At 39.1% G+C, this 24,743-nt stretch overlaps 1 protein-coding gene across 1 annotated transcript; it reads left to right on the forward strand.

The window, feature by feature from the left end:
- The first annotated feature begins 493 nt into the window (after window positions 1–493).
- tmem63a (transmembrane protein 63A) lies at window positions 494–17,531 on the forward strand. The gene is made up of 24 exons (XM_085246855.1): window positions 494–810; window positions 3,713–3,800; window positions 5,240–5,416; window positions 5,606–5,685; window positions 5,810–5,888; window positions 6,422–6,459; window positions 6,590–6,732; window positions 7,005–7,056; window positions 7,168–7,276; window positions 7,449–7,519; window positions 7,629–7,709; window positions 8,146–8,263; window positions 9,904–10,037; window positions 10,583–10,726; window positions 11,520–11,673; window positions 11,757–11,863; window positions 11,963–12,049; window positions 12,411–12,476; window positions 12,856–13,018; window positions 13,167–13,272; window positions 13,390–13,557; window positions 15,081–15,196; window positions 15,286–15,336; window positions 15,858–17,531. Exons 3-24 carry the CDS (start codon window positions 5,264–5,266, stop codon window positions 16,017–16,019), a joined length of 2,382 nt encoding a protein of 793 aa, XP_085102981.1. The 5' UTR covers window positions 494–810; window positions 3,713–3,800; window positions 5,240–5,263; the 3' UTR covers window positions 16,020–17,531.
- Window positions 17,532–24,743: the final 7,212 nt, after the last annotated feature.

The raw sequence follows: 24,743 nt of genomic DNA on the forward strand, positions 1-24,743 counted from the left end.
ACCTAGTGTTGCAGAGTCCTTACTTATGCAAGTTTTGTCAGCTTTAGATTAGAGTATATTATGTTTTCACAAATTGATATTTTTAGTTATGCCAATGATACAATACAATACAATAAAGATTAACTTTATAGGAATGACATGTTAGTTTGTGACAGATAATCAAGAAAAAGAAACAAAAAACAACATTTTTGTACTCCCAGCAGAGGTGTCTTCTGTACAACTTTAAACTTTGTCAACTTAAACCTCATTACCTATGCATGCTGTTTTCTGAATCACGGTTCAAAAAATAATGTTACCATTAGTCAATACTAAAAGACGTGGTATAAATACTTCCCAGTTTTAGGGGGTGTTTTCACTTTCTCTGTGACATTGCTTTCTCACATTACTGTCATGTTTCACCAGTTCAGATATTTTCAAAAATGTAGTCCCTCCAGATATTTACGCATGTGGTTTGAAAGTCTGCAGTAAGCGGATCTTCCTGTCTACTACTTGCTTCCCTGCAGTTTGAAGGAATGACAGGACCCCGAGCGCAAGAAAGCTTCTGCTGCGTCTGCGCATACTCAGTTCATTAAAGGAGGGCAGAGACGGGAGAGGGGCGAAGTTTTACCAGACTTCAGTTATTTAAAGTAGATTGAAGTTTTGTTCCACGCAAAATAAAACGAAAAAAAAAAAACCAAACCCATTGACATACCGGTAAGGCTACTCAGCACAAATCTTTGCGGATAATCTGGAAACCACGCCTACACCCTGTCTGAACAAGTTAATCAAGTTGTTTAGCGGATGTTGACGTAGCTTCGTGACTTTGAGTAGGTAAGCAAAGTTTTGTTTACCTTATTAGCACTAGCTAACTCCTTCGTTCTTTAACTATTTTAACCATTGCTTCATTTCGGTGTAACCATTGCTTCGGTTAACCAGTTTACACTACGCGTTTGTTTAATTTTGAGCTTGGGCATTTTACTTTAACAATAGCCTCTTTGTGTGCGTTCAGTCAAACTGTCAAACAGCTGTTTCAGAGACACTTGTTTCACCTTGTGTTACTTATGGAAATGTCTCAGTCAGATTAAGACTAAACAACGTTGTCCCGCTTTTGTACTGTGAATGTTGTTACTTGTAAATTTATTTTGTGCTAGCGTTGAGTAAAGTTCTTAACTCGTGGCCTATATTGTAGTTTTGATCCGCGTGACTCAGCGTGACGCATCTGTTTCAGTGAAGGTGGATCACTAGAGATGAATGTTAGTTAACATGGAGCTAAGTGGCTAAATGACACATCACCAGTATTACTTCACACGACAAAAAAAAGCCACAGACCTTATCAGGTTTCTGCACGCATTTCAGAAAGCAGACTGCAGTACACTACAGGAAGCTGTCAAGTGTTAATCAAGCAGAGGGGAACGCACATGTACTTAGTTTCGCAGTCTAAAAAGTCACATAGTACGAACAAGTAGATTCAACTGTATCTAATATGAACAGCTACAAAGACGACCCTGCTGGATATACAAAAGTTATGCATTTACTACACTACACTCTTACTACTTTTACTTCTGTTATAAGATCTCTGTAGTGCTTTTCTCGGAGTTATAACTAGCAGCTGCCAATGCATGCACAGACAGCAAAAACTGATTATCGCAACACGGTTCAAGTGTCTTAATCTGGAATATCCTCTGATTTAATCTAGAGCCGCAAGACTTGAAACTTGCTTTTGAAATGCTGAAAGTTGCAGAGTTGTGAAACGCTACGGCCTATTTGTTTGCTATTGCTCACTTAAAACGCTGATAATCAATTAACTAATTAGGTCATTAAGTCAAATAGCAACTAATGTAGTGCTCCATAGCAAGGTTCCTTCTTACTGGGTACTACAGCTTTCTCCCACAGTCCAAACACATGCCTCTTAGGTTGGTGCTTCTGAGCTGGCTCTTGGCATGAATGTGATCATAAATTGCTGTCTGTCTCACCCATGTGACAGACCCTACCAGTATCTGTGACAGCTGGCATAGGCTTAAATACTACTGAAACCTTGATTTGGATGAGCAGAAGAAAATGGCTAGATTATTAGCAAACATTTGCTGGTTTCAGCTTTTCCAGCATATATCCTCCTTTTACTCGGGCTGGACAATTCTAAGACTTTTACATCAAACACCATTTATGCAGTTTGAGTCCTGCTGCACTGTCAAGAGGACATCTTGTAAATTGTTTTTAATTGTGCTGCCACTTTTGTGGGGGTTGGGCTAAGAGAGAACATTAACTTTCATTTCAAAATGACGGAGAATTTGCAGCTTCCACATTTTATTGCCCCAAAGGAGGCTAAGTGATCCTTTCTTGCTAATATTATGACTCTTTTGCTTAAAAAATATTAAATAGTTTCCTCAATTTTAGAGTCTTATCTTTGACTTAGTAGGATTTCTGAAATGTACAGTAATTTTACTACTTCCAAAACAAAAGTGGACGGCAGGACTTAAACCTGTGGCCATCCTTCAGGAAGCAGAAGGCAGGGTACAGATTTTCTTCTTTTACCCTGTTGATTTTTATAATATTTATATATATGTTAAAAGTGCATGAAACTGTACATCTCCTGTATTTATCAATTCATTTTAAATGGTACTGAAATTGATTTGAAATTGTTTTTTAGCGTGAAACATGAAAACAGGACAACTCTGCCCACAACCAACAAGACAGGTAGTCCTCTGATCTAAATCAAACAGAAACTAGGCAAACCAGAGAGGGGAAGAGTCCTCTCTGAAGGTAGAATTAAAATTGAAAAAATTCTTCAGCATATCTCTGTTCACAGCTTGACTTAGGCAACCTAGTATCTGAATGTAATGGGTCCTAATTATAGCCAGTTCAATAAGTCGAGACAGATTCAAAATTAGGAAGTCCGTCAGGATAAACCATGATCTTGATGTCCCTCTTAAGAGGATACTTCCTTAAACAGAATGCCACAAGCCTTCCTCAATCAGCTGAAACCATACGTGTCCTGTAGGGCTGGGTGATATGGCCTGAAATCCATGGTATAATTTGAAGCATGTGCGGTAACAATATATGTTGCGATATATTCTTTTCTTCTGTATACCGTATTTCCCGCACTATAAGGCGCACTTAAAATCCTTTAATATTCTCAAAAATCGACAGTGTCAAAAATCTGTCAAAAAATGTTTTAGAATGACTTTGTTAGGCTAACAAGCTGCACCGCTTGATGGATTGTCGGAGCATTACAGTTACCATACTCAGGAGCTCGCGAAGTATTCTGGGTTTAAAACTCTGTTGGCTTCAGGTTCCAAAGTCAAACGAACACTGCGGCATCACTGAGAGTTAAAAACTGTCTAAATTATTTCATCTATAATAAAATGTTCAGTGTAACAATTAAGTTTAACATCCAGGCATCCATGAAAACGGAATTTATTAAATTTAGAAGTTAGCTGGAAGTTAGCTCACTAGTTTCCACCTAAAAGTGATATACCATGTTCTGACTGAGATATTTCTGAAAGAATTCAAACGTACAGCTCTGCTATCACTTCCAAAGTAAATGAAGACAGAAAACTAAACAGCAGTGTCTTTTTTAGGGTTACTAAGTTGGGCTAGCTGGTATATAATGATGTGTTATGTGATCACTAGCGACACATTTATGTTAGCATAACATAAACACAGTGAAGCTGGATGATGAACGCTAACCTTTTTCCATTTGATAAAAGTTAACCAGAGTGTTCCTGATGTTTAGGGACAAATGCAATCACATGGCAGGATGCTGTAAATGGACCAAACTTCAGTCAGGAGAACAACTGAGATAATCCATCCACAATACTGAGGTTAGTCATTAATATACTGCGTCATCATTAAATATTAATGAATAAATGGTAGGGAAATGGAAGAAGCACAGTTTTTGGCTTTCCTAATATTCCAAAACGTGCTTCATCTTCTCCCTACTGTCGCTCAGCATAATTTGCAGATGATATTGCTTGCAGCCGCTGCAATGCTTTTGACCATACCATAATCCTTTTGACCGGCTTGATGGTGGGTGGCTGTTGCTCAGGTGGTAGAGCAGATCAGCTACTGATCGGAAGGTTGGTGGTTCGATCCCTGGCTCCTCCAGTCTGCATGCCAAGTATCCTTGGGCAAGATACTAACTGATGCATTCTTTGGAGTGTGAATGTAGTTTAGTTTGCACTTGTGTTTAGAAGTGCTTGTGTGGGTGGCTAATGGGTGAATGAGGCATGTTGTCGCTTTGAGCACTCCGGGAGAGTAGAAAAACGCTATATAAGAATCTGTCCACTTACCATTTACCATGATGACACCATTAACATGCGCTATCGCAGTACCGTTCATATGGTTTCTACTATATACCGTTTATACCGCCCACCCCTAGTGTCCTGTTTGGCAGTTCATAAACCAAATCCTACAACCTCAGAGCCATTGCTTACACATTACTCAATAATAGACTTCAGGTGTTGTCAGTTTGCCAATGCTCCTCAAAAGATGGTATGTACAGCAGTACTGTCTGGCCCTCCTCCAGCTCCTCTCCTGACAGCACTAAGTATGACTCCACTTTGACAGTTCTGAGTAAAATCCTGTCTGCCTCACTCAGCCCTCTGTCCTTTCATCCACGATCATTGTTTGTGCCATGAGTGACAAGACTTAACAACCCAGCTTTGTGTGACTATTAGGTGTGTAGAATGGATTTTAATTGTTTTTTTTTTTAAGTTAGACTCTGAGAAGTTATTGGTGTTTCAGTGTTCAGATATGTTTCCTTCATTTAACCATTCAAGTTTGGCCAGAAATCCACACAAAAATGAAAACGGTAGAATTACATTAATTACATTTTTTTTTGTGATCTAAAAAGACCTGATGTCCACTACTAAAAAGTAAATACAGTCATTAAAAATAATGAAATAATTAATTTAATTAATTATTAAGTTAAAATACAATTTAATTAAATAATTAATTACATTATGACTATTTATTTATTTTATTGTAACATGTTTCTCAATAATAGCAGTAATTGGTGGTTGATTGTTGCAATTTCAAAGAAAATGTTGCATCCCTTATTCAAAGGTTTGCTAATCGGGGAAATCATTGTTCAAAGGTCAGCACTCAGGGACCATTGGTTTGAGATTTGTTTGTGATCACACAGTTTAAAGCCTTAATGGTGGTACTCCCACAAGTCATCAGTAGTTGAGTTAATACGTCTTCCACTTCTGTGACTATGAGAGATCTCATTTTAATCGTGCAGTGCTTTTATTCTCTACAGAGAGACAGCTGGTCCACTCCAGTAATGAAATCACTGTGGTGGGAGCAAGAGTCCCACCTGCCTGCAAACCGTAGCGATGGCACTGTCTGCTTCAACTCCACACAGAGCACCGTCCTAAAAGGACTCGAATTTGGAGGAGTGCCAGCTGTCCTGCTAATCAACTTCGTTGTCTTTGTGGTTTGTTTCTGCCCCTTTCTGATCTGCTTCTGATAAAGGGAGACATAATTACAAATACTTTAAAACTCAGTTCTTTGTCTTGTGAATACATTCTTTCCTTTTAATGTTTTAAAAGCAAAAGTAAATTCTTCCAATAGAGCAATTTAAGACATAATAGTGATAAATGGTCAGTTGTATTGCTATCCACAGATTCTGCTGATCATCTTCACGATTATCAGGAAGCAGTTCTGGGACTACGGACGTTTAGCTTTGGTCGCAGACGATGACGGGTCAGTTAAGTTTGAGCATAATCTAAGCAGAAGGACATGTGGTGCACATACTACCCAGAATCTAGATTTTGAAATTGTAAACTGAATCTGCATTAGTCTTTGACACAGCCACTTTGTATATCAGGTTCACTGGCTCATCACACCGTCGCTATGGACGTAAGTCATCCACTGGGTCCAACATGGAGGAACCAGATTATGACACGGTATGTAAAAGAATGCCACTAAAAATGAGAATTAATAAAGCATAAAACGGTGGTTGTACTGATAAAGATAAATGGTATCGTTAAGTTAAACTGACTTCAGTTAATACTCGATGTAGTAATGATCAAAAAACAGATTTTTTTTGTTTGGTTTTTTAAAACACTACCTTCTTTTGAAAATGCATGAAACCCACTAAAACATAAACAAACCATCAAATTAGGATGTGTGTTTGGGATATGAAGTGAGCTCAAGTTCCTCACCTAAACTGGTTCACAGGCTTCACTTAATACATTTGACCGCATATACCTAATAGCATTGCAGGCAGACAGTTTTAATCCACTGGAATGTTGGTTGCTCAAAGATATCAATATAATGTGCTTTGCTAACACTTATGCCCTTTTTGATTCCGTGACCATGACTTGCAATTGTAGGAAGTTGGTTTTAGTCTCAGCGTGTTTTTGAAAGGTGACAAAGGGCTTTACGCAGGTCTTCTTTGGGTATTTTAGAGCAATAACAGATCTCTCTTTTTGTTCAGGGATTCTGCTCTTGGCTGTGGTATTTATTCACAATAGAGTGAGTGTTTTTCTTTTTTTTTTTTCCTGTTTTAATCATTGTTTCACTCCAAAAACCTACTTTGTCATCCTTTCAACAATGAGGCAGAATATGTGAGGTGTGATTTTGTATTTGTATGCTTATGTCGCAGTGATGAAAAGATAAAAGCCAAGTGTGGCATGGATGCTGTTCACTACCTGTCATACGAGCGACATTTGATTTACCTGCTGGTGATTCTCACCGTCTTGTCCATCGGTGTCATACTACCTGTCAACATGACTGGAGGCCTTCTGAGTAAGTTTCAAAGTATACCCTTCACTCTTGTGTTTCAAGAAAAAAATCAGCTTAACGGCTGAAGATAAAAAATTTACTGATTAAAGGTCAGGCGTGAGTCAAGCAACAAGAACTCAGGAGCTGAGCTGTCCACTTCATAATCAGTGATTTGTACCCACAGACCATTAAGCATGTTTTTAAGCCATTTTTTTTAAAGGTTAAATTCATTGTTCTGTGATATGTGTCTATTCATATTTTTGCTAATTTAAAAAAAAAGGTTTTATTTCTTTCAGATATTGACAGATTGACGTTTGGAGAGACAACTATTGGAAATCTGAAAAAGGGGTAACTGCTTTATAAATTATGACGTTTGAACAAACCCTGATACCGTAGGATGGTATTTTCTTGTCTTTATTGTCTACTTTGAATAACTGTCCTTCTGGTATTTTCTTGTAGAAACAACCTGTTATGGCTACACACAGTATTTGCAGTTATCTACCTGATCCTGACGGCTCTGCTGCTGCAGCGTCACGTGTCACGAATGAAGGGCACGCGCAGAGAGATAGTGAGTGTCAGAGCACTGGAGTAGACTAGAGTACTCAGACTAGACTGGATGCTATTTGATGTAAATTTATGATAATACATGGCTGGGATGTTAGTTTCCCACTATCCTTTTACATTGGATTGCATTTTTCTGTGAGAAATGTTAAGTTCCCCTTCTGATTTTCTTTTCTTAGGCCAGAAACACCTTGTTTGTGTGTTCCCTCCCCAAAGAAGTAACAGCAGAAGATGTAAAGACCCATTTCGTGTGAGTAAACAGAATTGTATAATAAAGATTATAATGAAATTCTGGTTTTGTTCACATTTTGTCTTGAGCATGGAGACAAGTAATTGTAACCAACTGTGTTTGTTTAAAGAGAGGCATACCCTTCCTGTCAAGTGTGTGCTGTCACCTTGGCTTATAATGTGACCAAGCTCATGTACCTTGATAAGGAAAGGTAAGAAAATCATGTGTGTATTTTATAATTTATCAGTAAGTTCAAATGTGTGACAGTTTCACATTTGTTTTTCTAACCTCAAAATGTTTTCAAACACTATCTTGTAGAGCATATTCAACTTTTTACAAAAGTAGCGGACCGCCTACACATTACAGCTACAAGAGCTGCTCAGCCATAGCAACCCAGGTCATGAAGCTCATGGTGCACAGATTTTGTGCTGATGTTAATTTCACAGAAAGTAGGCAGAGCAGCAGTCAGTCAGCAGAGCATTGGTGACTTTTATGCAAATTCAAGCATTAGGAAGTGTGACCGGGTTTTTTTATGTATACATAGTTGTCAAGTAGTGTCAATCACTTCTGTGTTTTGTTTTGTTTTTTTTATTGGTTTTTGAGTTTGTCTTTTTGTTGTTCTTGTTGTGGGGTTTTTTTCATCTCAGGATACGTGCTGGGAAAAACCTGTGCTACTATGAGCATGTCCTACGGAAAAAAGGACAACGTGTGTTCATCACCCCCCGTATGTGTGGCTACTTATGTTGCTGCGTCAGCTGTGTGAAGGTGAGCCAGGCCAGATGATCAGAGTTCTGCACCATTTTAAGTTCAGTATTATGTATATAGCGCCAGCTCACAATTACAGTTGTGTACGAAAGTAGGAAATTAGAGGACATTTGGGTCTTTATATCTTTAAGACATAGTAGTTTAACTAGTTAATTTGTATCATGAAGAAATAAAGCTGGGTATCATCTGCATTGCAATGAAAATGTATGCAGTATTTTTTAAATAATATTTTAATCATTTACCCAAGGGAAACATATAATGTAAACAGCTGCACAACTTGGATTAACTAGCTTTCACATAGATATGATTCAAATCACTGCAGCATAGTATCTTAAATACCTCCGGCAGGTTCTAATCTCTATAGTAAAATATTATAGTTAACGGTGTTTAACTCTTCACTGAAGTCTCGCTGGAACTGTACAGAAATTAATACACAGTCAGTGGATGCAAGAAGACCATGTGAGACCTTCACTAAGACTTTCTGTACTGTTATGAGTTCTCAGTCCTGACTGAAACTGTTCAAATAAACATTTGTTTGCAAGTGATCAGTTATCTGTTTTACAGCTGCTCTTTTAAGATTTCCTGAGATAAAAGGAAGATTAGAAATCTATAATCAGCTAGGACAGTTGGATCAAGTGACTACTTTTTAAGTAAAGATTTAATTACTGCCACCCTAAAAGCCTGTGGTATGTAATCTCTTAATAAAGATAGATGAATCATATTTAAAAATGAATCACTAATTAATGGTGAAACTACTTTGAGCAGTCTTGTAAGAATGTGGGCTAAAAGGGACCTTAATGGTTTAGAGGAAGCATTTATTCAAGTTAACTCAGATCAGTGGGAGAGAAAGTCACAGTAAATATCAGCAGTTATTCGAGTTGCTATCCTTAATGATGAATTTTTTTAAAGTTCTAATGGTTAAAGGAATGTTTGGCTCAACAGAGCTCTAACCACTCATTGGCCATCTGTCTGGTTGCAACAGAGCACTTGATGACCCACTGTCATCAAGTGCTTGTTCATAGAATGTTGTTGGGGTTTTGTGTGTGTTTGTTTGTTTGTTTGTTTTGTTGTGTTTTAAGTGTGTACAACTCAATATTCTCTCTAATTTTTGAGTTATTTGCTTCATGGTGCTTGTTTGTGAGTTATACCAGGGAGTTAAATATCCTTGATTTGTTGCCTTCCTTTTTAAGCCACAGTTTCCAGGGTCGTTTGCAGTGAGGCTTTAACACTATTAACAAGACAATCAACCTTTGTAGGAGTAGAGTTTAGATGGTTTGCATTGTGTTTGCACATAATATTGAAGAAATAATGGAGGAAACACTTGCTTAAATCTAGTTACAGCGCTTTCAGAAATGTATTATCTGCTGCTTTGTATTCCAGTATCGTAAAATTAAATGTTATTAGAAAATGATAAGACAAAAGAGGATTTTTTTTTTAAGGGAATATGTTTAAATGTTCAGTTTCAATGCTATGCAGAACAAGATCCATAAAGCATTTAAAGTAGTTGGTGAGCTTTTAGCTTAATCTTCGAAATATAATTAAAGATCTACACTGCAGAGTGCTAAATCTGAAAATGAAACTGATTCAGAAAACGTGTACTGTCTATTAAAATAATATTTTCTGTGTTTGTGTCTTCTCAGGTTGACGCCATAGAGCATTACCATGCTAAAGAAAGGTTACTGCTGGAAGAGGTGAGACAAGAGGCAGAAATAGCACCACACTACCCCCTAGGGATTGCTTTTGTCACCTTACAGACTGAGGCCATGGCCAAATTGTGAGTATTAGTGTAACCTTTTGAGGTCCAAATAGTCATAAGTGGTAACCCTAACCTTAACTCTGCCCTGTGTCAGATTATTTCCAAATTAACAAATTTACAAAAAATGCATAATTACATACATATTTTAATAGCCTAGGGTTAGTGTTACAGTTGGGGTTGTCACTGACGGTGACTTAAGTGTTCTTACTATCTGTACTATCATTACTTGCTGTACAGTATGTGCTACTTTTGTATGTAATGGGTCCAACTGCATTGTAACTCATTTGGTGACTGACTGCTGTTTCCATTATTTTTATTTTTGTAAGAGCAACATGCTTTGACAGTGTAACCAACATTGGCATGCCAAGTGTGTCAGTGTTTTTCTGTAAGCAGCAATATTCTGTGTGGTTTATCCTCTTCCCTGATGAGGACCATGATCTCTTAATTGCGTTGTCATCAGATTTCTTATTCTGTTGACGTTTAATGGGAAAATGCCTCGTGGCAATTTTTCTGAAAGCTAATGCAAACGTTAATCGTTAAAAGTTATCATTTACCTGCTGCAGAATTCTGAAAGACTTCAATGCAGTCAAGTGTGGTACCATGAGCAGCTGTTGTGGAGCGCAGCGCCAGCCGTCATCCAAAAGCCAAAGTCTGAAAGTGAACAAGTGGCGCGTCGGGTTTGCACCATATACAAGGAATGTTTACTGGTAAGATCTGAAACACTAACCTTTCACACTGTATGCTCCCCATGCACTCCATAGAATTTTACTCATAAACTAATTTATCTATGTAGATGGACTAAGTGGCAACAATAACAAAATAATAATACAAAAAAATACATTGACTCTGGCAAAATTGTTAGTAAGCATTAGTATTTGTGGAATGTAGCAAAGTTATCTGGTTTATTATCTTTCACTCCAAACTGTGGCAACATTTAGAAAAAAGGGAGCAGTCAAAAGTACCTTTATTTGTGTCAGCCCAGAATTTTACAATTTGAGCATCTAAGTTCTGCCTGTACTAACATCAAAACCTATACTCTGCACATAGGCTACGTTCACACTGCAGGCGAAAGCGCATCAAATCTGACTTTTTTCGACCCTTTGCGACCCATATCCAATCATGGTATGACCGTGTGAACAGCACAAATGCGATATTTTCAAATCTGATCTGGGTCACTTTCGTATGTGGTACTGAATCCGATACATATCTGATGTTTTAGAAAGCGACTGCTGTTTGAATGGTCTTCTTTTGCGCATGTGGGCCGCTTTGAGGGTTCACACTAGAGCGCGTTTGCTGTCACATTTTATCGGCGTAGTAATTTAATCTTTTTTGAGAAAGCAAGCACACAACATTTGTATTCTTAATGTATACTGTTCACATCAGAAACAGGAGACATTTATGAGGAAGTATTCACGGTGCACACCAGCCTTTTCTTTGCAGTGTCTCTTTGTATGTAACTCTCCTGTTATTTCTGTTTTTCACGTTTTTCCTAACCCATAGGGAAAATCTCTCAGTGCAGGGTTTTTCATGGTACGCGCGCTATGTAGCGCTAAATTTATTCCTTTTCATCCTGCTGACCTTATTCACGACCCCCACTATCATTATCAACACCATGGATAAGTTCAACGTGACCAAGCCCATCAACGCTCTTAATGTGAGACTTGCACATGCAAACACAGTTAACCATCACAGGTTTGCAGCAAGTCTAAAGGTTGTTTTGTTTGTTTTTTGCCCTAGAGCCCCATCATCAGTCAGTTCTTCCCCACGTTCCTGCTGTGGGCCTTCTCTGCCCTGCTTCCTACAATAGTGTACTATTCTACACTAGGAGAGGCACACTGGAGCAGGTAGAAAGGACACAAACAAACACACACACACACAGAGCAGTAGTGTACTGATTGGTTTCAGAGGTAATTTGTTTTATTCCGCTGCCATCTGTGTCTCAGGTCCAGCGAGCAGCTGAGCATGATGCGCAAGCTGTACTTTTTTCTGCTCTTCATGGTACTCCTCCTCCCCTCGCTAGGACTCACCAGGTAATTTTTATTACTGCCAGTTTGAATAAGCACCAGTTTACAAAAAAACTAGGTTTATTGTCTATTCACTGAAACTACTTCTCAGTATGTCGCATACAGCAAGAAATGGAGGAACTCAAACACTTCCATGTATCAGAAGCCATAACTCACTGTTGGCCTACATTTCATAAGACTCGCTGACAAAAACTATCCAAGCTCAGTCGCCACAGCCAAGTGTAAATGCTTTGCATGAAATAAATCCTTTTTATGTTCATATGTAGTTTGCTCAGTAAAATAAAAATTCCCCCAAGTGTAGAGATGTTTAATGGTGTCGGTACATGTAGCCAAGAAAGCTTGGCTAACTTTCTGTGTTTTTGTTTAGTCTTGCTGTGTTCTTCCAATGGCTATTTGACAAAGAATTTCTCTCCAATGGGACAGTGAGATTTGAGTAAGTGAGCTATCTTGAAAGTTAATAGAGTTGAGATTAAGTCATCATTTCTTTGATATTATATAATACAAGCTTTACTAACATATTAATAACTTGCCTGTTTTTAAGATTATTTTGTACTGTGTTCTTTACATTGATTTAGAATATAAATTTTACATTTAAAGTAGGATTGTTGGTTGTTTTATTTACAGCTTTTCTGAGATTATAATGGTTTGATTGAAGCTGACATGCTTAGACAGTGTAATAGTGTAATATCATACAAAATGGGTAAATGTTTTTAAATATAGCTTCTTATGATCCTGGACAAACTATTTATTTACCGAAATTAACGTTTTGCCCTGTTCTTCTCTTTTGGTGGTCTCTGGTTTGATTACACCAGGTGTGTGTTTTTACCTGACCAAGGGGCATTTTTTGTCAACTACGTAATTGCAGCAGCCCTCGTGGGCTCTGCGATGGAGTTGTTGCGGTTGCCAGGGTTACTGCTTTACGTCATTCGTTTGATGATTGCTCGCTCTGCTGCTGAAAGGAAATATGTCAAAGAGGTTTGTAGTGGCTTTAACTGTTATACTTTGCTCTAATTTCATTCTGTCATAAATCTACAACTGTTAGAGAATATATTGTTTGTGAATATCTTTCTGATTCTCCCCTTCGTATTTAGAAGGTGAATAACTTGTCAACATCGTGTTACAGAATCAGGCATATGAGTTTGAATACGGAGCCATGTACGGCTGGATTCTTTGTTTATTTACGGTTATCCTGGCTTACAGCATCATTTGTCCTGTAATAGTGCCTTTTGGTGAGTAACTACACAAGTGTTGCTCCGCTAGATGTTTGTTGTTGTTGTTTTTTTCTTTATTATCTAATAGTCTGTTGACTTTTCAGTTTTTAATCGCCTCTTTTCTGACTGTATCAGGTCTCATCTACATGGTCCTGAAGTACCTGGTGGACAGATACAACCTGTGCTTTGTTTACCTGTCTGCTCGCCTAGACCGCCAAGTTCACCTGGAGGCTGTGAATCAAGCTCTGGGCGCACCCATCATCTGCCTAATATGGCTTTACTTCTTTTCTGCCCTCAGAATGGGTGAGAAATAATCTATCCTTTTTCATCCTTTTTCATAAGGGTTTCTCAAATTATCAAAGAGTCACGAGAGGCAGACTCTGTCCCAGCAGACACTAGATGATAGAATACAGAGAAGTAGAATACCATACCATTTTAATTCATATCCATACAAACTGCCAATTTTTAATCCTCATAAACATGCTATCTGATGTGCATGTCTTTGGACTCTGGCGTGCTAGCTAGCCAGGCATAGATGACTCAAAACCTCCTTGCTGTGAGGCGGCACTGACTGCCACTTTTAAAATTCTGCAACACAAATTATCCATTGTGTTTAACCCTAAACATGGCCAATAATGCTTGAGGGACATTTTATCTCAGAGTCAAATGTACACGCTTTTCCTCTGACCTTTGATGTCCTGTCTACATTGTTTTGCTGTGAGAGTCACAGTTTTATCACTACGGTGCTAGTTCGCTTCTTTAAGTTGTTTTGAGTAGTTTGAGCTCACAAAAAGGTTTATGGATATTTTATTGAGTAACTGAGTCATGATTTCTGCAGAGAGACATTGCTACTGAGTTTTTAAAATGTTATTTTTGGGGGAAAAACTGCTACTTCAAGCATCAGAAGACTAGCTCTGCGTAGTTGTAGTTCAAGATAAGCCAAATGCAGCCAAAAATACAGGACAAGCTTATTTTGAAGATAAAATGAAAATTACACAAATTGATTTGCCTCATCTGTTTTTAATGATAAATTATACATTCACACTTAATGCTTACTTGAGTCCACGTCTTCAGTATTGAACGGTTATTTCAACCCAAAGGCACCCCCCTCCTCCCTGTCAGCTATGAATTAAAGTTTTCCATACCTGTATCTGAAATCTACAGAGCCCCTCTGATGACATGGTCCAAAAAATAAATAAATTGTGGCCACAAAATTCTACTTCGTGCCCACGAAATGCTAATTTGTGGGCACGAATCGGGTATAACGTGGCAACGAATTACACATTTGTGGCAACGAAATAGATAAGATGCGAACATCATATTGATACAATTCCTGGACAGCTGCGTAGAGACATAAGCATAAGAGTAGGCTACACCTATACACCATGGACAGAGACAGTATGATTGAGTTTTATTTTAGGCTGGGAATGAGCTACAAATGCATTTTGAAAAGCCTGCAATGCAAGGAACCATTATTACGGAAAGACATTTAAACAGGATATTGAGAGCCAAGTTGCTTTACAGACATAAGTACGACCTGGACGCCGGGATAGATTTTATTGTCAACCAACTGTAAGGGCCTGGGAAGGATCACGGGTATTGGTCAAGTGTTTCGTGCCCACAAATTAGCATTTCGTGCCCTCGAAATAGTATTTCGTGGGCACAATTAAGTATTTCGTGGGCACAATTAAGTATTTCGTGGGCACATTATACTCATTTCGTGCCCACGAAGTAGTATTTTGTGGCCACAATTTATTTATTTTTTGGACCATGTCATCAGAGGGGCTCCGTAGAAATTGTGTTTGTGTGTGCATGCAATGTTTCAGGTTTCTGGGCACCCACATCTCTGTTTACTTTGGTGGTCCTGTGTATCACCATCATCATCTCCCTCAGCTATACCTGCTTTGGCTTTTTCAAGTACCTCAGTCCACTCAACTATGTGGTGAGTATTTTCTTGTGCGTGATCAGTACTCTGTTGTTTCTATGTCGTCCTGCACAATCAGTGCTCAATGTGTTTGCGTTCTCTCTCAGGTCAAGGACGAGGACGAGGATCCAGGAGAGGGCGTGGACGAAAGCACTTCGGTACTGTATTTGTTCTTTAAAATGTCCACATTATAACTAAAGCTCAGGCATATTTAAGAGGGACCTGAACTTACGTCAACCTGCATGTCCATTCATTTGCCCTATTTGTCATTTGTCCTGTTAGTCATTAATAAGCAATGACTAACATAATGATGAATTACTTTGGCTTCAGCTGCCACAGAAAATGCAACTGCACTTAAATAACACAAAAAGTTGGAGGATTATAGACCCGAGAGAGCTAAAATGGAAGTCTACCCAGTGGATCCTGAGGGTTGTTCAAGTCGTGAACTTTGAGCCTTATTAGTAGTTTCTGCACTTATGTTCAAAGCTGACTCCAGTTTTGTTTTTTCGAAGCTGTATCTTTCCTTTCTGTCTTCACAAGGTCATACTTTGGCCACCACTTTCAGCATTGCATGAATCACATCACATAGAGTTAAGAATTTACAAAAATCAGTATAGAGAAACACGCTTTTCTTTTGTTTTCACTGCTCATCCATTTTGTCTTGGCTGTACGTTAACAGGTTTACCTTCCCAGAGTACTCAACCCTAAATCACCTGCCAGCATCCCACAAAATGATGATCAAGCTCCGCAATCTTATGGGTCTTTTGATGACACTGCAGCCTGCAGCTTCACACCAGTAGACAAAAACATGGAAGAATCCAACAGTGATTTGAACCCTTGAAGTCAAGATGATCCTTTGTCTTGATCATAAATTTGCTTCTTCGAGGTTTTACAGACAGTCCCGTTGAGTCCAGAAACCTTCATAGATCAGCACCTACGATGTTACAAAGTGGTAACTTATTTAATTTCTTCTGTGAGATAAGTTTATGGTTTCAGGGAAAATGTGTTGTTCATTTTAAAAATTACTATTTATGGGTGGGACTTTTATTGGATATCTAGAGAATACGTTTGACCAGTATACATAGGAAACAAGATTTTAATATTATCTGTCATAAAGCACAACCAATTGATAAGGACCAACTCACCATGTCATGTCAGTTGTTATTATGCTCATTTCACAAGCTTATGGGGTCCACTGGGATAGCTTTATATGGTTTAATGTTTCAATACACCTCAAGTGTAAATTGCAGGAGCTTTCTCAAACACTCCTGAGCTTTTCTCTTTAATTCTCCCCTCCTGAAAAGCCCGGTCAGCTGGCATGAGGGAGGCAACTAAAGAAAAAAAAGTTTAAAAGGAGCATTTTATACATCGCTGTCACCTTTCTAACTGGTTTGATTCTCAGGTGACGTCACAGCTGTATTAACATCTGGGCAGCAGGTTAAAAAGGCTTTGGAGTGGCAGCTGGTTTGCATTACACCAGGCTGCCTTTGAGTCATTATTTCATGTTTGTTTGAAAACAGAAACCGGGAAATATTGTAATGAGAACACTTTACTGGAAATCTTTGCTGTATGAGTACACGAAGAAAAAGGGTAGCAAACGTGCTAATGTACAAACCTTTTTACCAAAAAAGCAAGAAATCTTCAGGGTCTTTGTTCACCCTTGCAGCCAGCAGCAGAATATTTGGCGTGGTTTACTCAGAGCTGAGACATTTTAGACTGACGGTTAGCATTATTGGCTCTGGCTGGAATATGATGGTGGGCAATGAGCATTTAGATTTATTTGAGGCAGCTGCTCATTCTTTGTTTAAAACCATGGCAAACCATCTACTAGATGGGCATTAATTGATGTAGATATGTTAAGGAACAAAATGAGGGGGGAAGGGGGAAGACATGAACAAATGAATATGAGTCATAATGTTTGCAAAGGAACACCAGAATTAATTTCTCACACATACTGATTTACAAATGCCAAAGGGATTGATTGCTGATTATTGCCAGAGCACCTGCCAAGGGTCTCCTTAATATTGCACTTTTTTGTATCTTTCTTGTGTTTACTAAAAAAAATCAGTTTTTGCTTTTTGTAATACAATCAGTTCTACAGGAGGTGGAAACCAAAACAATGTTTTGATTGTTGGTGTCATATACAATGTTGTCTAAGGTCAGATAAAATTTCTGAAGCATTACTTAATGAATGTTATAAACAGGTCAATGTTTATCTGCGTCAAATGTATCTTTTGCAGCTTAAATTAAGCATTTAACAAAGAAACAAATTATTAAAGAAAACTTGTTCAGTGGCGGGTAAACAGAGTGTTGATTCTTTGGAGTTATAATAGATAACATGTTCTCAGATCATGCAGTTATTGGCAACACATTAACGTTCATAAGTCTGTTTTGTCATTGGGGGGCACTGTTGAGCTGCAGTGGGTTTGTGTGATCTCTGAAATATTCATAGAGCAGTAATGCACAATGCTACATAAAGGATTTCTAACTTACTCTGACATCGGTATGAGCCAGTTTACTGGGTAACTATTCCAGCAGCTCCACCTCCTCACCTGATCCCTCGCTATTGTCTCCTTTTCTGTTCCCTTTCTCTTCTTCTTGACCTTTTCCCCTTTCTCACCACGGGTACCTGCCTCAGCTGAGAAAGACCACTGTTGTCAAATAAAAGGCTTTTAGGGTGCCGTAGTTGTTAAATATGGGTAATGAAGTGCTAAGCATCTAGTAGCTGTGGTGAAAGGAGACGTACGGACCTGCCAGACGAATATCAGCGCAGACTAACGGAGCCTTGCAGTAGCTCTTGAAGAACAAAAAATCTGTTCAGGAAGAGTAACTATTGAAGAGGTTTGGGACAACTATGTCCTCGTACATCCTGGCCCAAGAATCCAGTATAAATGTGCATGCATTTACTTGGAAGCTTTATACATCAGCTACTTAAGTGAAGGTACCAGATGATAAAAAAAAAAGAAATGAAGAAATATTTTTTTAAAAAACTCCCCCTGAGCAATATAAATTTTGTAAGCACTGAGCACAAAGGTTACTGACTGTGCTTTACCCCAATGTCTGACAAAGATTAAGTATTACAAAACAGCCTCTCACATGTTTACCCTTTCTCAAGTGTTAGTATTGTGTGAAAGTGATTAAGCAATAAAGTTCTGTTCTTAGTATTATTCGATCTCCAGTATGCTTAAAGTCATAACACAATTTTCAGTGTAACCTTTTTAATGAAAAGCTAATAGTGAGAAGGAAAAGGGGGAAACCTGCCTGAGTCTCACGCAAAGAGATTTGGAAACTGATCTGAAAAACTTGGAGAAAGTCACATGAGAAAAGCTGTAGAGGGTCAGGATGCAGGGGAACTAATAACTTGCACATATCCTCATGTGGCTCCAAAGATGAGCTGGTGAAATAAGATTAGATTTTGATATTAGACACCTGATATATCCTCTGTGCTTTGAACATGTAATGCATGGTCGCTGCTGGAGAAACTTGCCTACTGCTAGCTCAGTGGAGCGGCAATAATGTTGATGTTAAAGGCTGCAGGAGCCTGGGAAGGAGCTCTGAGCTGCAGCCAGAACTACAGTGTACAGTACAAGTTTCCAAAACCACACACCAAACTCTGACCCGATGTTAAAAACGCCACAAACTCATTGGCTCTTGCTTTGGCCCACATTGTGCTCGACTTTATGTCATGGGTGTGTGAAAGTCTGAAGTTTGATCCAGTCACATGCAATCTTGGGAGTCGTTTGTGGCATTTCACATGCAAGGAATTCACTTGGATAGTCACATATTCTTTTATTCTCATTTTCTTTCTCCTCTGAGTATTGAATTCATACACTGCGCATAAAGAGAAACGTGGAAAAAATATCGTTTTGATCACAAAAATTTGTTTGCTAAAGCTTTATTTATATGGCTGTAATTTTCTAATTTATTTCCTAACAGTTACCAAGACTTTTCTTGGAGACCAGTTGTGTCATTTGGTACAAATTTCCGGGAAAATAATAATGTCTTTAGGAGAAATGCTTCATTTAAACCTGGGCAAATATTCCTCTTTTTTTCACTTATTATTGGAAACTTATGCTGTGTCTGCGCATTACCGTGTGTCTGTCCTTACACTGTTGGTTTTTTTTTTTTTTCCATGTTTAGCCAACCAGCTTTAAATAGCCCTCAAGGTTTGCTAGTAAACAGCTAAACAGCTTCTATTAGTACCAGCTGGGATGGTGGCTTAGTGGAACCATTTAAGCAGTTAATAAGGATCGTTCAGAAATTATCTGGATGACAAGAAATACTATTTTATTTTAACTGGCATTAAAATGAGATTATTTTAGCTGTCTTGCCAAGACTTAGGAACTTTGATATCACTCTCAAGTATATAAGAAAAAGAATAAGCAAATTTAAGGAGAGTGGGTAAGCCTATTGATTATAGTAATTACTGTGTTTGAGTAGATTCTTGGGGCCCCTCATCAAATGAAAGAGCAGAGACTTAGCTAGTACTTGCATACACAATACAATTTATCCACTGTTAATCCAAACCCTCTCTGGCTGTTTTGTATAGGTGTGTAAAGCGTTGAACTCAGTGCCCTAAATGCATTCTTAGTATTGTTGACGTCTGTGCTTTTGTGTACCACAGATGCTATTATGTCACTTCCCTCCCTCTCTCTCAGTATTCAGTTAATTGTGCACTCCCAGGACACTGAAGTTAAGAAAGAGCCGCTCTGTGTGTTCGGGTGTGTGGATGTATGTGTGTGTGTATCAAATAAGAATTAAGCCCATTTAGTGTTTTGAGGGTTTGGGGTCAGATTTCCTTCATGTCATCACCAAGATCCATGGAAGTGACCTCTGACTGCTGCAATTTGTATATAAACACAGTTCTGGCCAATCACAACATCTCGTGGGATGGTGCCAACCAATGAGAACCCCTGGAAGCATCATGCTCTGTGGCACTCCTATCTTTTGTCCGTCAGGATTAGTGCCATGGCAACGCTGGTCGCCTGGGAGGTGAGTTTCCCAGAGCAGCAGGACAAGCACAGAAGCAGGCCGCTTGAGTCCAAGTCTTAACTTCCTCTCTGGCCAAATGGAAAGCTGGACTGAAGCAGTGTGTATGTGCGTGCGTGTCATTCTGTAAGTCCAAAACTTCCACCAAGACTGCCAACTCTAATGAGGTGCCAATTTGAGCCACAAGCTCAAAGTGTGTTTTGTCTGTGTGGGTGAGTAGGTGGGTTGATGAGGGGCTGTCCTTGTGTGTTCTCTTCTCTGTGGAGCTCTCTGTAGAAAAGTCACCCCACTCTCATTCTCTTGGACTACATTAGCCAGAAGGGCGGAGGGCCAGGCAGCTGAAATCACCGCTGCTGACGAAGCATGTGACTCCAGACCGAGGCCCCTTTGTTTGGATGGTTACAGCCAACACACAGTCCTGGAAATGCAGCGTGACAAGGGAATAGACGAGCATGGGAATGAATGGACGGCAGTAATAATTAAAACCTGATTATCCGTTTTGTGATTGCTGAGAGGAAACATCTGCAAGGGTCTGAGAGTTACAGCCCTTTGGCAAATAAGATGTTGACCACAAATGTGATCAGAAATGGGGTGAAAATCCAAAGGCGTTTACATTTTTTGAATGAATCCTCCATGCAGTTGTTTTTATTGTTAGTAAACGAATTCACGATGCTTTCACAGTATTCACAGGGTGCACACACACCCAACCGCTTCTATTTGATATTGAATTAGCTGAATTGGCAGTAATTCTACGCAGCTGTGAAGAGTGAGTGAAGTGTGAGCGCTGAAGCTAGTGTAAGTGAGATACAGTTGCAAACCTTTATGCTGACTTGATTACAGTAAATCTGCTGTAGAGTGAGTGAACTGGACCCTGCAATTAAAATTAAAACTACTGCATGTAGAGAAGGAGGTAATTGAATGATTAGTGCATTAAAAAAAATGATTATAAATGTGACCAAAAATATGGATTTATTTTCTCATTGGTTATGACAGCTGGGTAAGAATAAAATATGTGCAAAGGTGAGAAGTGAAAACAATGCCCTGTATTCTGCTGTGTTGTTTTCGTGTATGTATGTAATTGAGGTTTCTAACTCAGAAACCCTCACATTCTTGGATTGCAAGGGCATACGAGTCATATGGCACAAATTACATAGTGGAAAGCTCAGCTGTCAGGCAATGTAAAGGCCTACAATGGGATCATCATGGCCAAGATTTGCCCAGCAGACTGTCCAGAATCTTTCATTGGACAGTAGCCAATCGTGTTTTTCTGTGTAACTTAAGCCAAGTTCATGCTGCTTGTTCTGGCTAAGACTGCTGGATGTGAGCCAGGATAAACCAAACAACCGATGTTCGCTTAGTGTCTCTCAAACAAGATTTGCTTCATACAATACTCAATAAGGAGGCCAACACTGCTGAGTCTCTCTATATACTGTAAATACAGTATATATGCTCAGCCAATGTTTTAGGAACAGCTGTTCAAATTAATACAATAATGGAATCGACCAATCACAAGGCAGCAAAACAATGCATTTAGACATGTAGACATATTCAAGACGATCTGCTGGAGTTCAAACTGAGCATCAGTATGGGGAAGAGAGGTGATTTAAGTGACTTTGAGCATGTTGATTTGAAACAGGTATTTCACAAACTGCTGATGTGCTGAAATTTCCCCAAACAGCCATCTCTAGGGTTTACAGAGAATGGTCTGAAAAAAAGAAATATCCAGTGAGGCCTGTTCTCTTGGTGAAAATGTTTTTGTAAATCCTTGAGGTCAAAGGAGAATGGCCATACTACTTTGCGCTGATGGGAAGGTAGTAAAAGTAACTCAAATAACTATTGGTTACAAAAAAGGTATGCAGAAGAGCAGCTCTGAAGGCACAGCATATCCAACCTTGAAGGAGATGCGCTCAAGCAGCAGAAGACCACACTAAGTACCACTCCTGAAGCTACAGTTCGCACAGACCCACCAAACGTGAAAAGGAGAAGGCTGAAAATTGCTGCTCATCAATTTGATAAGCCTCGATTCCTGCTGTGACATTCAGAAGGTAGGGTCAGAATTGGTTGTACAACATGAAATTATGGCTGTACCCTTCCTTGAATCACTATGGTGATATAACAGTGTGCAGGATGTTTTCTTGGCACTACACTTTTAATATGCCGATCTCACTATTGTTCCTGACTATATCCAGTCCTTTATGACATGGCTATCCAACTCCAGTCCTCGAGAGCTACTGTCCTGCAGCTTTTAGATGCATCCCTACTCCAACACAGCTGAATCAAATGATTGGATTACCTTGTCAGCATGTCATCAAGTTTGGCAAAGGCCTGGTAAAAAACCACTCATTTGATTCAGGTGTGTCAGAACAAGGATGCATCTAAAAGCTGCAGGACAGTAGCTCTCGGGGACGGGAGTTGGACACCCCTGCTTTATAACAACTCTGATGACTTATTCCGAAAGATACTACACCATGTGAGAAAGCTCAAATATCTGTACCACAAAGAAATAAGGTCCTTCTGAAGCCAAAGGTGGGTCCAACCCAGTGCTTGCAAGGTTTATCTAATAAAGTGACCAGTGAGTGTGTGTATATTGTTAGAAATAAACTGGTATGAATACCAACAAATAAAAGAAGCAACAGACAGAGGCAGAAAGACAGGAAGGGATCATCATTTAGAGTCAAACCCTTTTGGTTGGAAGATGAAGACTCTTTGTTAATTGTTACAAGATGGCTGGGTAATTGTCATGGTGAAAGGGATGGTGGATGGTTGCCCATGTATTTACAAAGACATTTAATGAGCAAACTGGTAAACAGATGACTGATCAGATGTGAATCAGCATGGTAAATGAAAGGAGTTGACAGCATAAGAAAGAGAAACCAGATTTAATTGTTCCATGTAATCTACAAAAGATGTCCAAAAGCTCTATATTACAAATAGAAGACAGAGAGAAAGTAAGTTATTTTTGAACTGGAAAAAGAATAACGGTAGAAACTAAAGAGGAAAAAAGTTTGGTCTCTTCTCAAAATTCTGACCTTTAAATACACAGTTTTACAAAAAGTGATTAAACCAAGCCACAGCAGCTTAGCTGATTGGGAGGCATCTCTCTATCAAAATAAAAACCCTTTGTTGCATCATCTTTCAAAAGCAAACAGATTTGACTGTCAAATACAGATAGCACAACTGACTGCAAATATTCAATATGATGGTAAAAATCAGACAGCACACACTGACACATAGCACCCTTTCCCTCCTCTCCTACACTAGATTATGTCATGCCAAGACTGCCTTAACCTTGAAACAGACAAATGAAGAGACTGTTTGTTAACTTTTAAGGCCTTAGATCCTGGTTGTTAAATTGCTTGACACCCATACAAATATATTTTCACAATCCAGTAAACTGTGATGATATATTGTCTGTGAAAGGATGATATCTCATCACTAATTATGCATATTTAGTGAACTGTCATACACAGAAAATGACTGTGAGCCCAGGAAAAGCACACTAAGCTGGTTTGCTAGCATTGCTATTTTCTCCATGTGCAAATCACTCATCGAGTCAGAGAGATCTAAGCTTGCGTCCTACCAGATGTTTACAGTGCTTAACCAATTATATGCATAGTTTGGTCGAAATTGCCAAACCAAAGTCTCTGGTTTGGGTCCTCTGTATGTCTTCCTTTCTTTGAACTTAAAGGGTGAAAGAGAGTCAGTGCCTAAAGCGAGCACAGTCTAAACTAAATCGATTTATTATTAAATTTATTGGACTTCTTATGATTTATTTTATACTTTTTTTCAAGTACTTGTTATTTTATGGATTTTAAAATATAAATATAGTAATATGATATCCTATATTACGCCCTGCATTAGAATCATACCTGTGTCGAACTTCAAAATGATACACCTTACTAATAATGTCTGTCTTTGTTTCATTACACATTAATAAAACAAAGATTATGACCCAATAATACAGGGTGGGCCATTTATATGGATACACTGTAATAAAATGGGAATGTTTGGTGATATTAAAGTCCTGTTTGTGGCACATTAGTATATGTGAGGGGGCAAACTCCTCAACATGGGTGGTTACCATGGTGGCCATTTAGAAGTCGGCCATCTTGGATACGACTTTTGTTTTTTCAATAGGAAGAGGGCCATGTGGCACATCAAACTTATTGGTAATGTCACAAGAAGGGTAACACCACCTGGGTCTGGGTGCAATTCCCCCCTCCAGGGGCAAGGGTACCTAGACCCGGTTTGTAGAGTACGCTTGGGGAGTGTGATTGTGTGTACAGCGTCTCTTTATGTCTGTCTCCACGTTGGTTGAGTGTGGAGTGAGTGCATATGAGAGCATGAGGGTGGGAATGGATGTTTGTGTCTGTGTGTGCCTGTATGTCTGTGTCTATATGTCAGGTTGGGTATCAGACGCCACCTCTCTGGGGACACCTCAGGCCCTCCAAGGTTTGGAGGCCTATCTCCACCCACCACCACTTCCCCTGCCGGTGGCGGACTCCCTCAGGTGTCGGTGTGTTGGTGGTTCTTTGTGTCTGGGGGTGGGCGTCCGGGTACACACCGGCTCACTCCT

The sequence above is a fragment of the Mchenga conophoros genome, linkage group LG15, assembly GCF_057382185.1.
Source record: "Mchenga conophoros isolate Kocher_MC1m ecotype Shallow Benthic linkage group LG15, M_conophoros_male_GT1.1, whole genome shotgun sequence".
Taxonomy (NCBI): Eukaryota; Metazoa; Chordata; class Actinopteri; order Cichliformes; family Cichlidae; genus Mchenga; species Mchenga conophoros.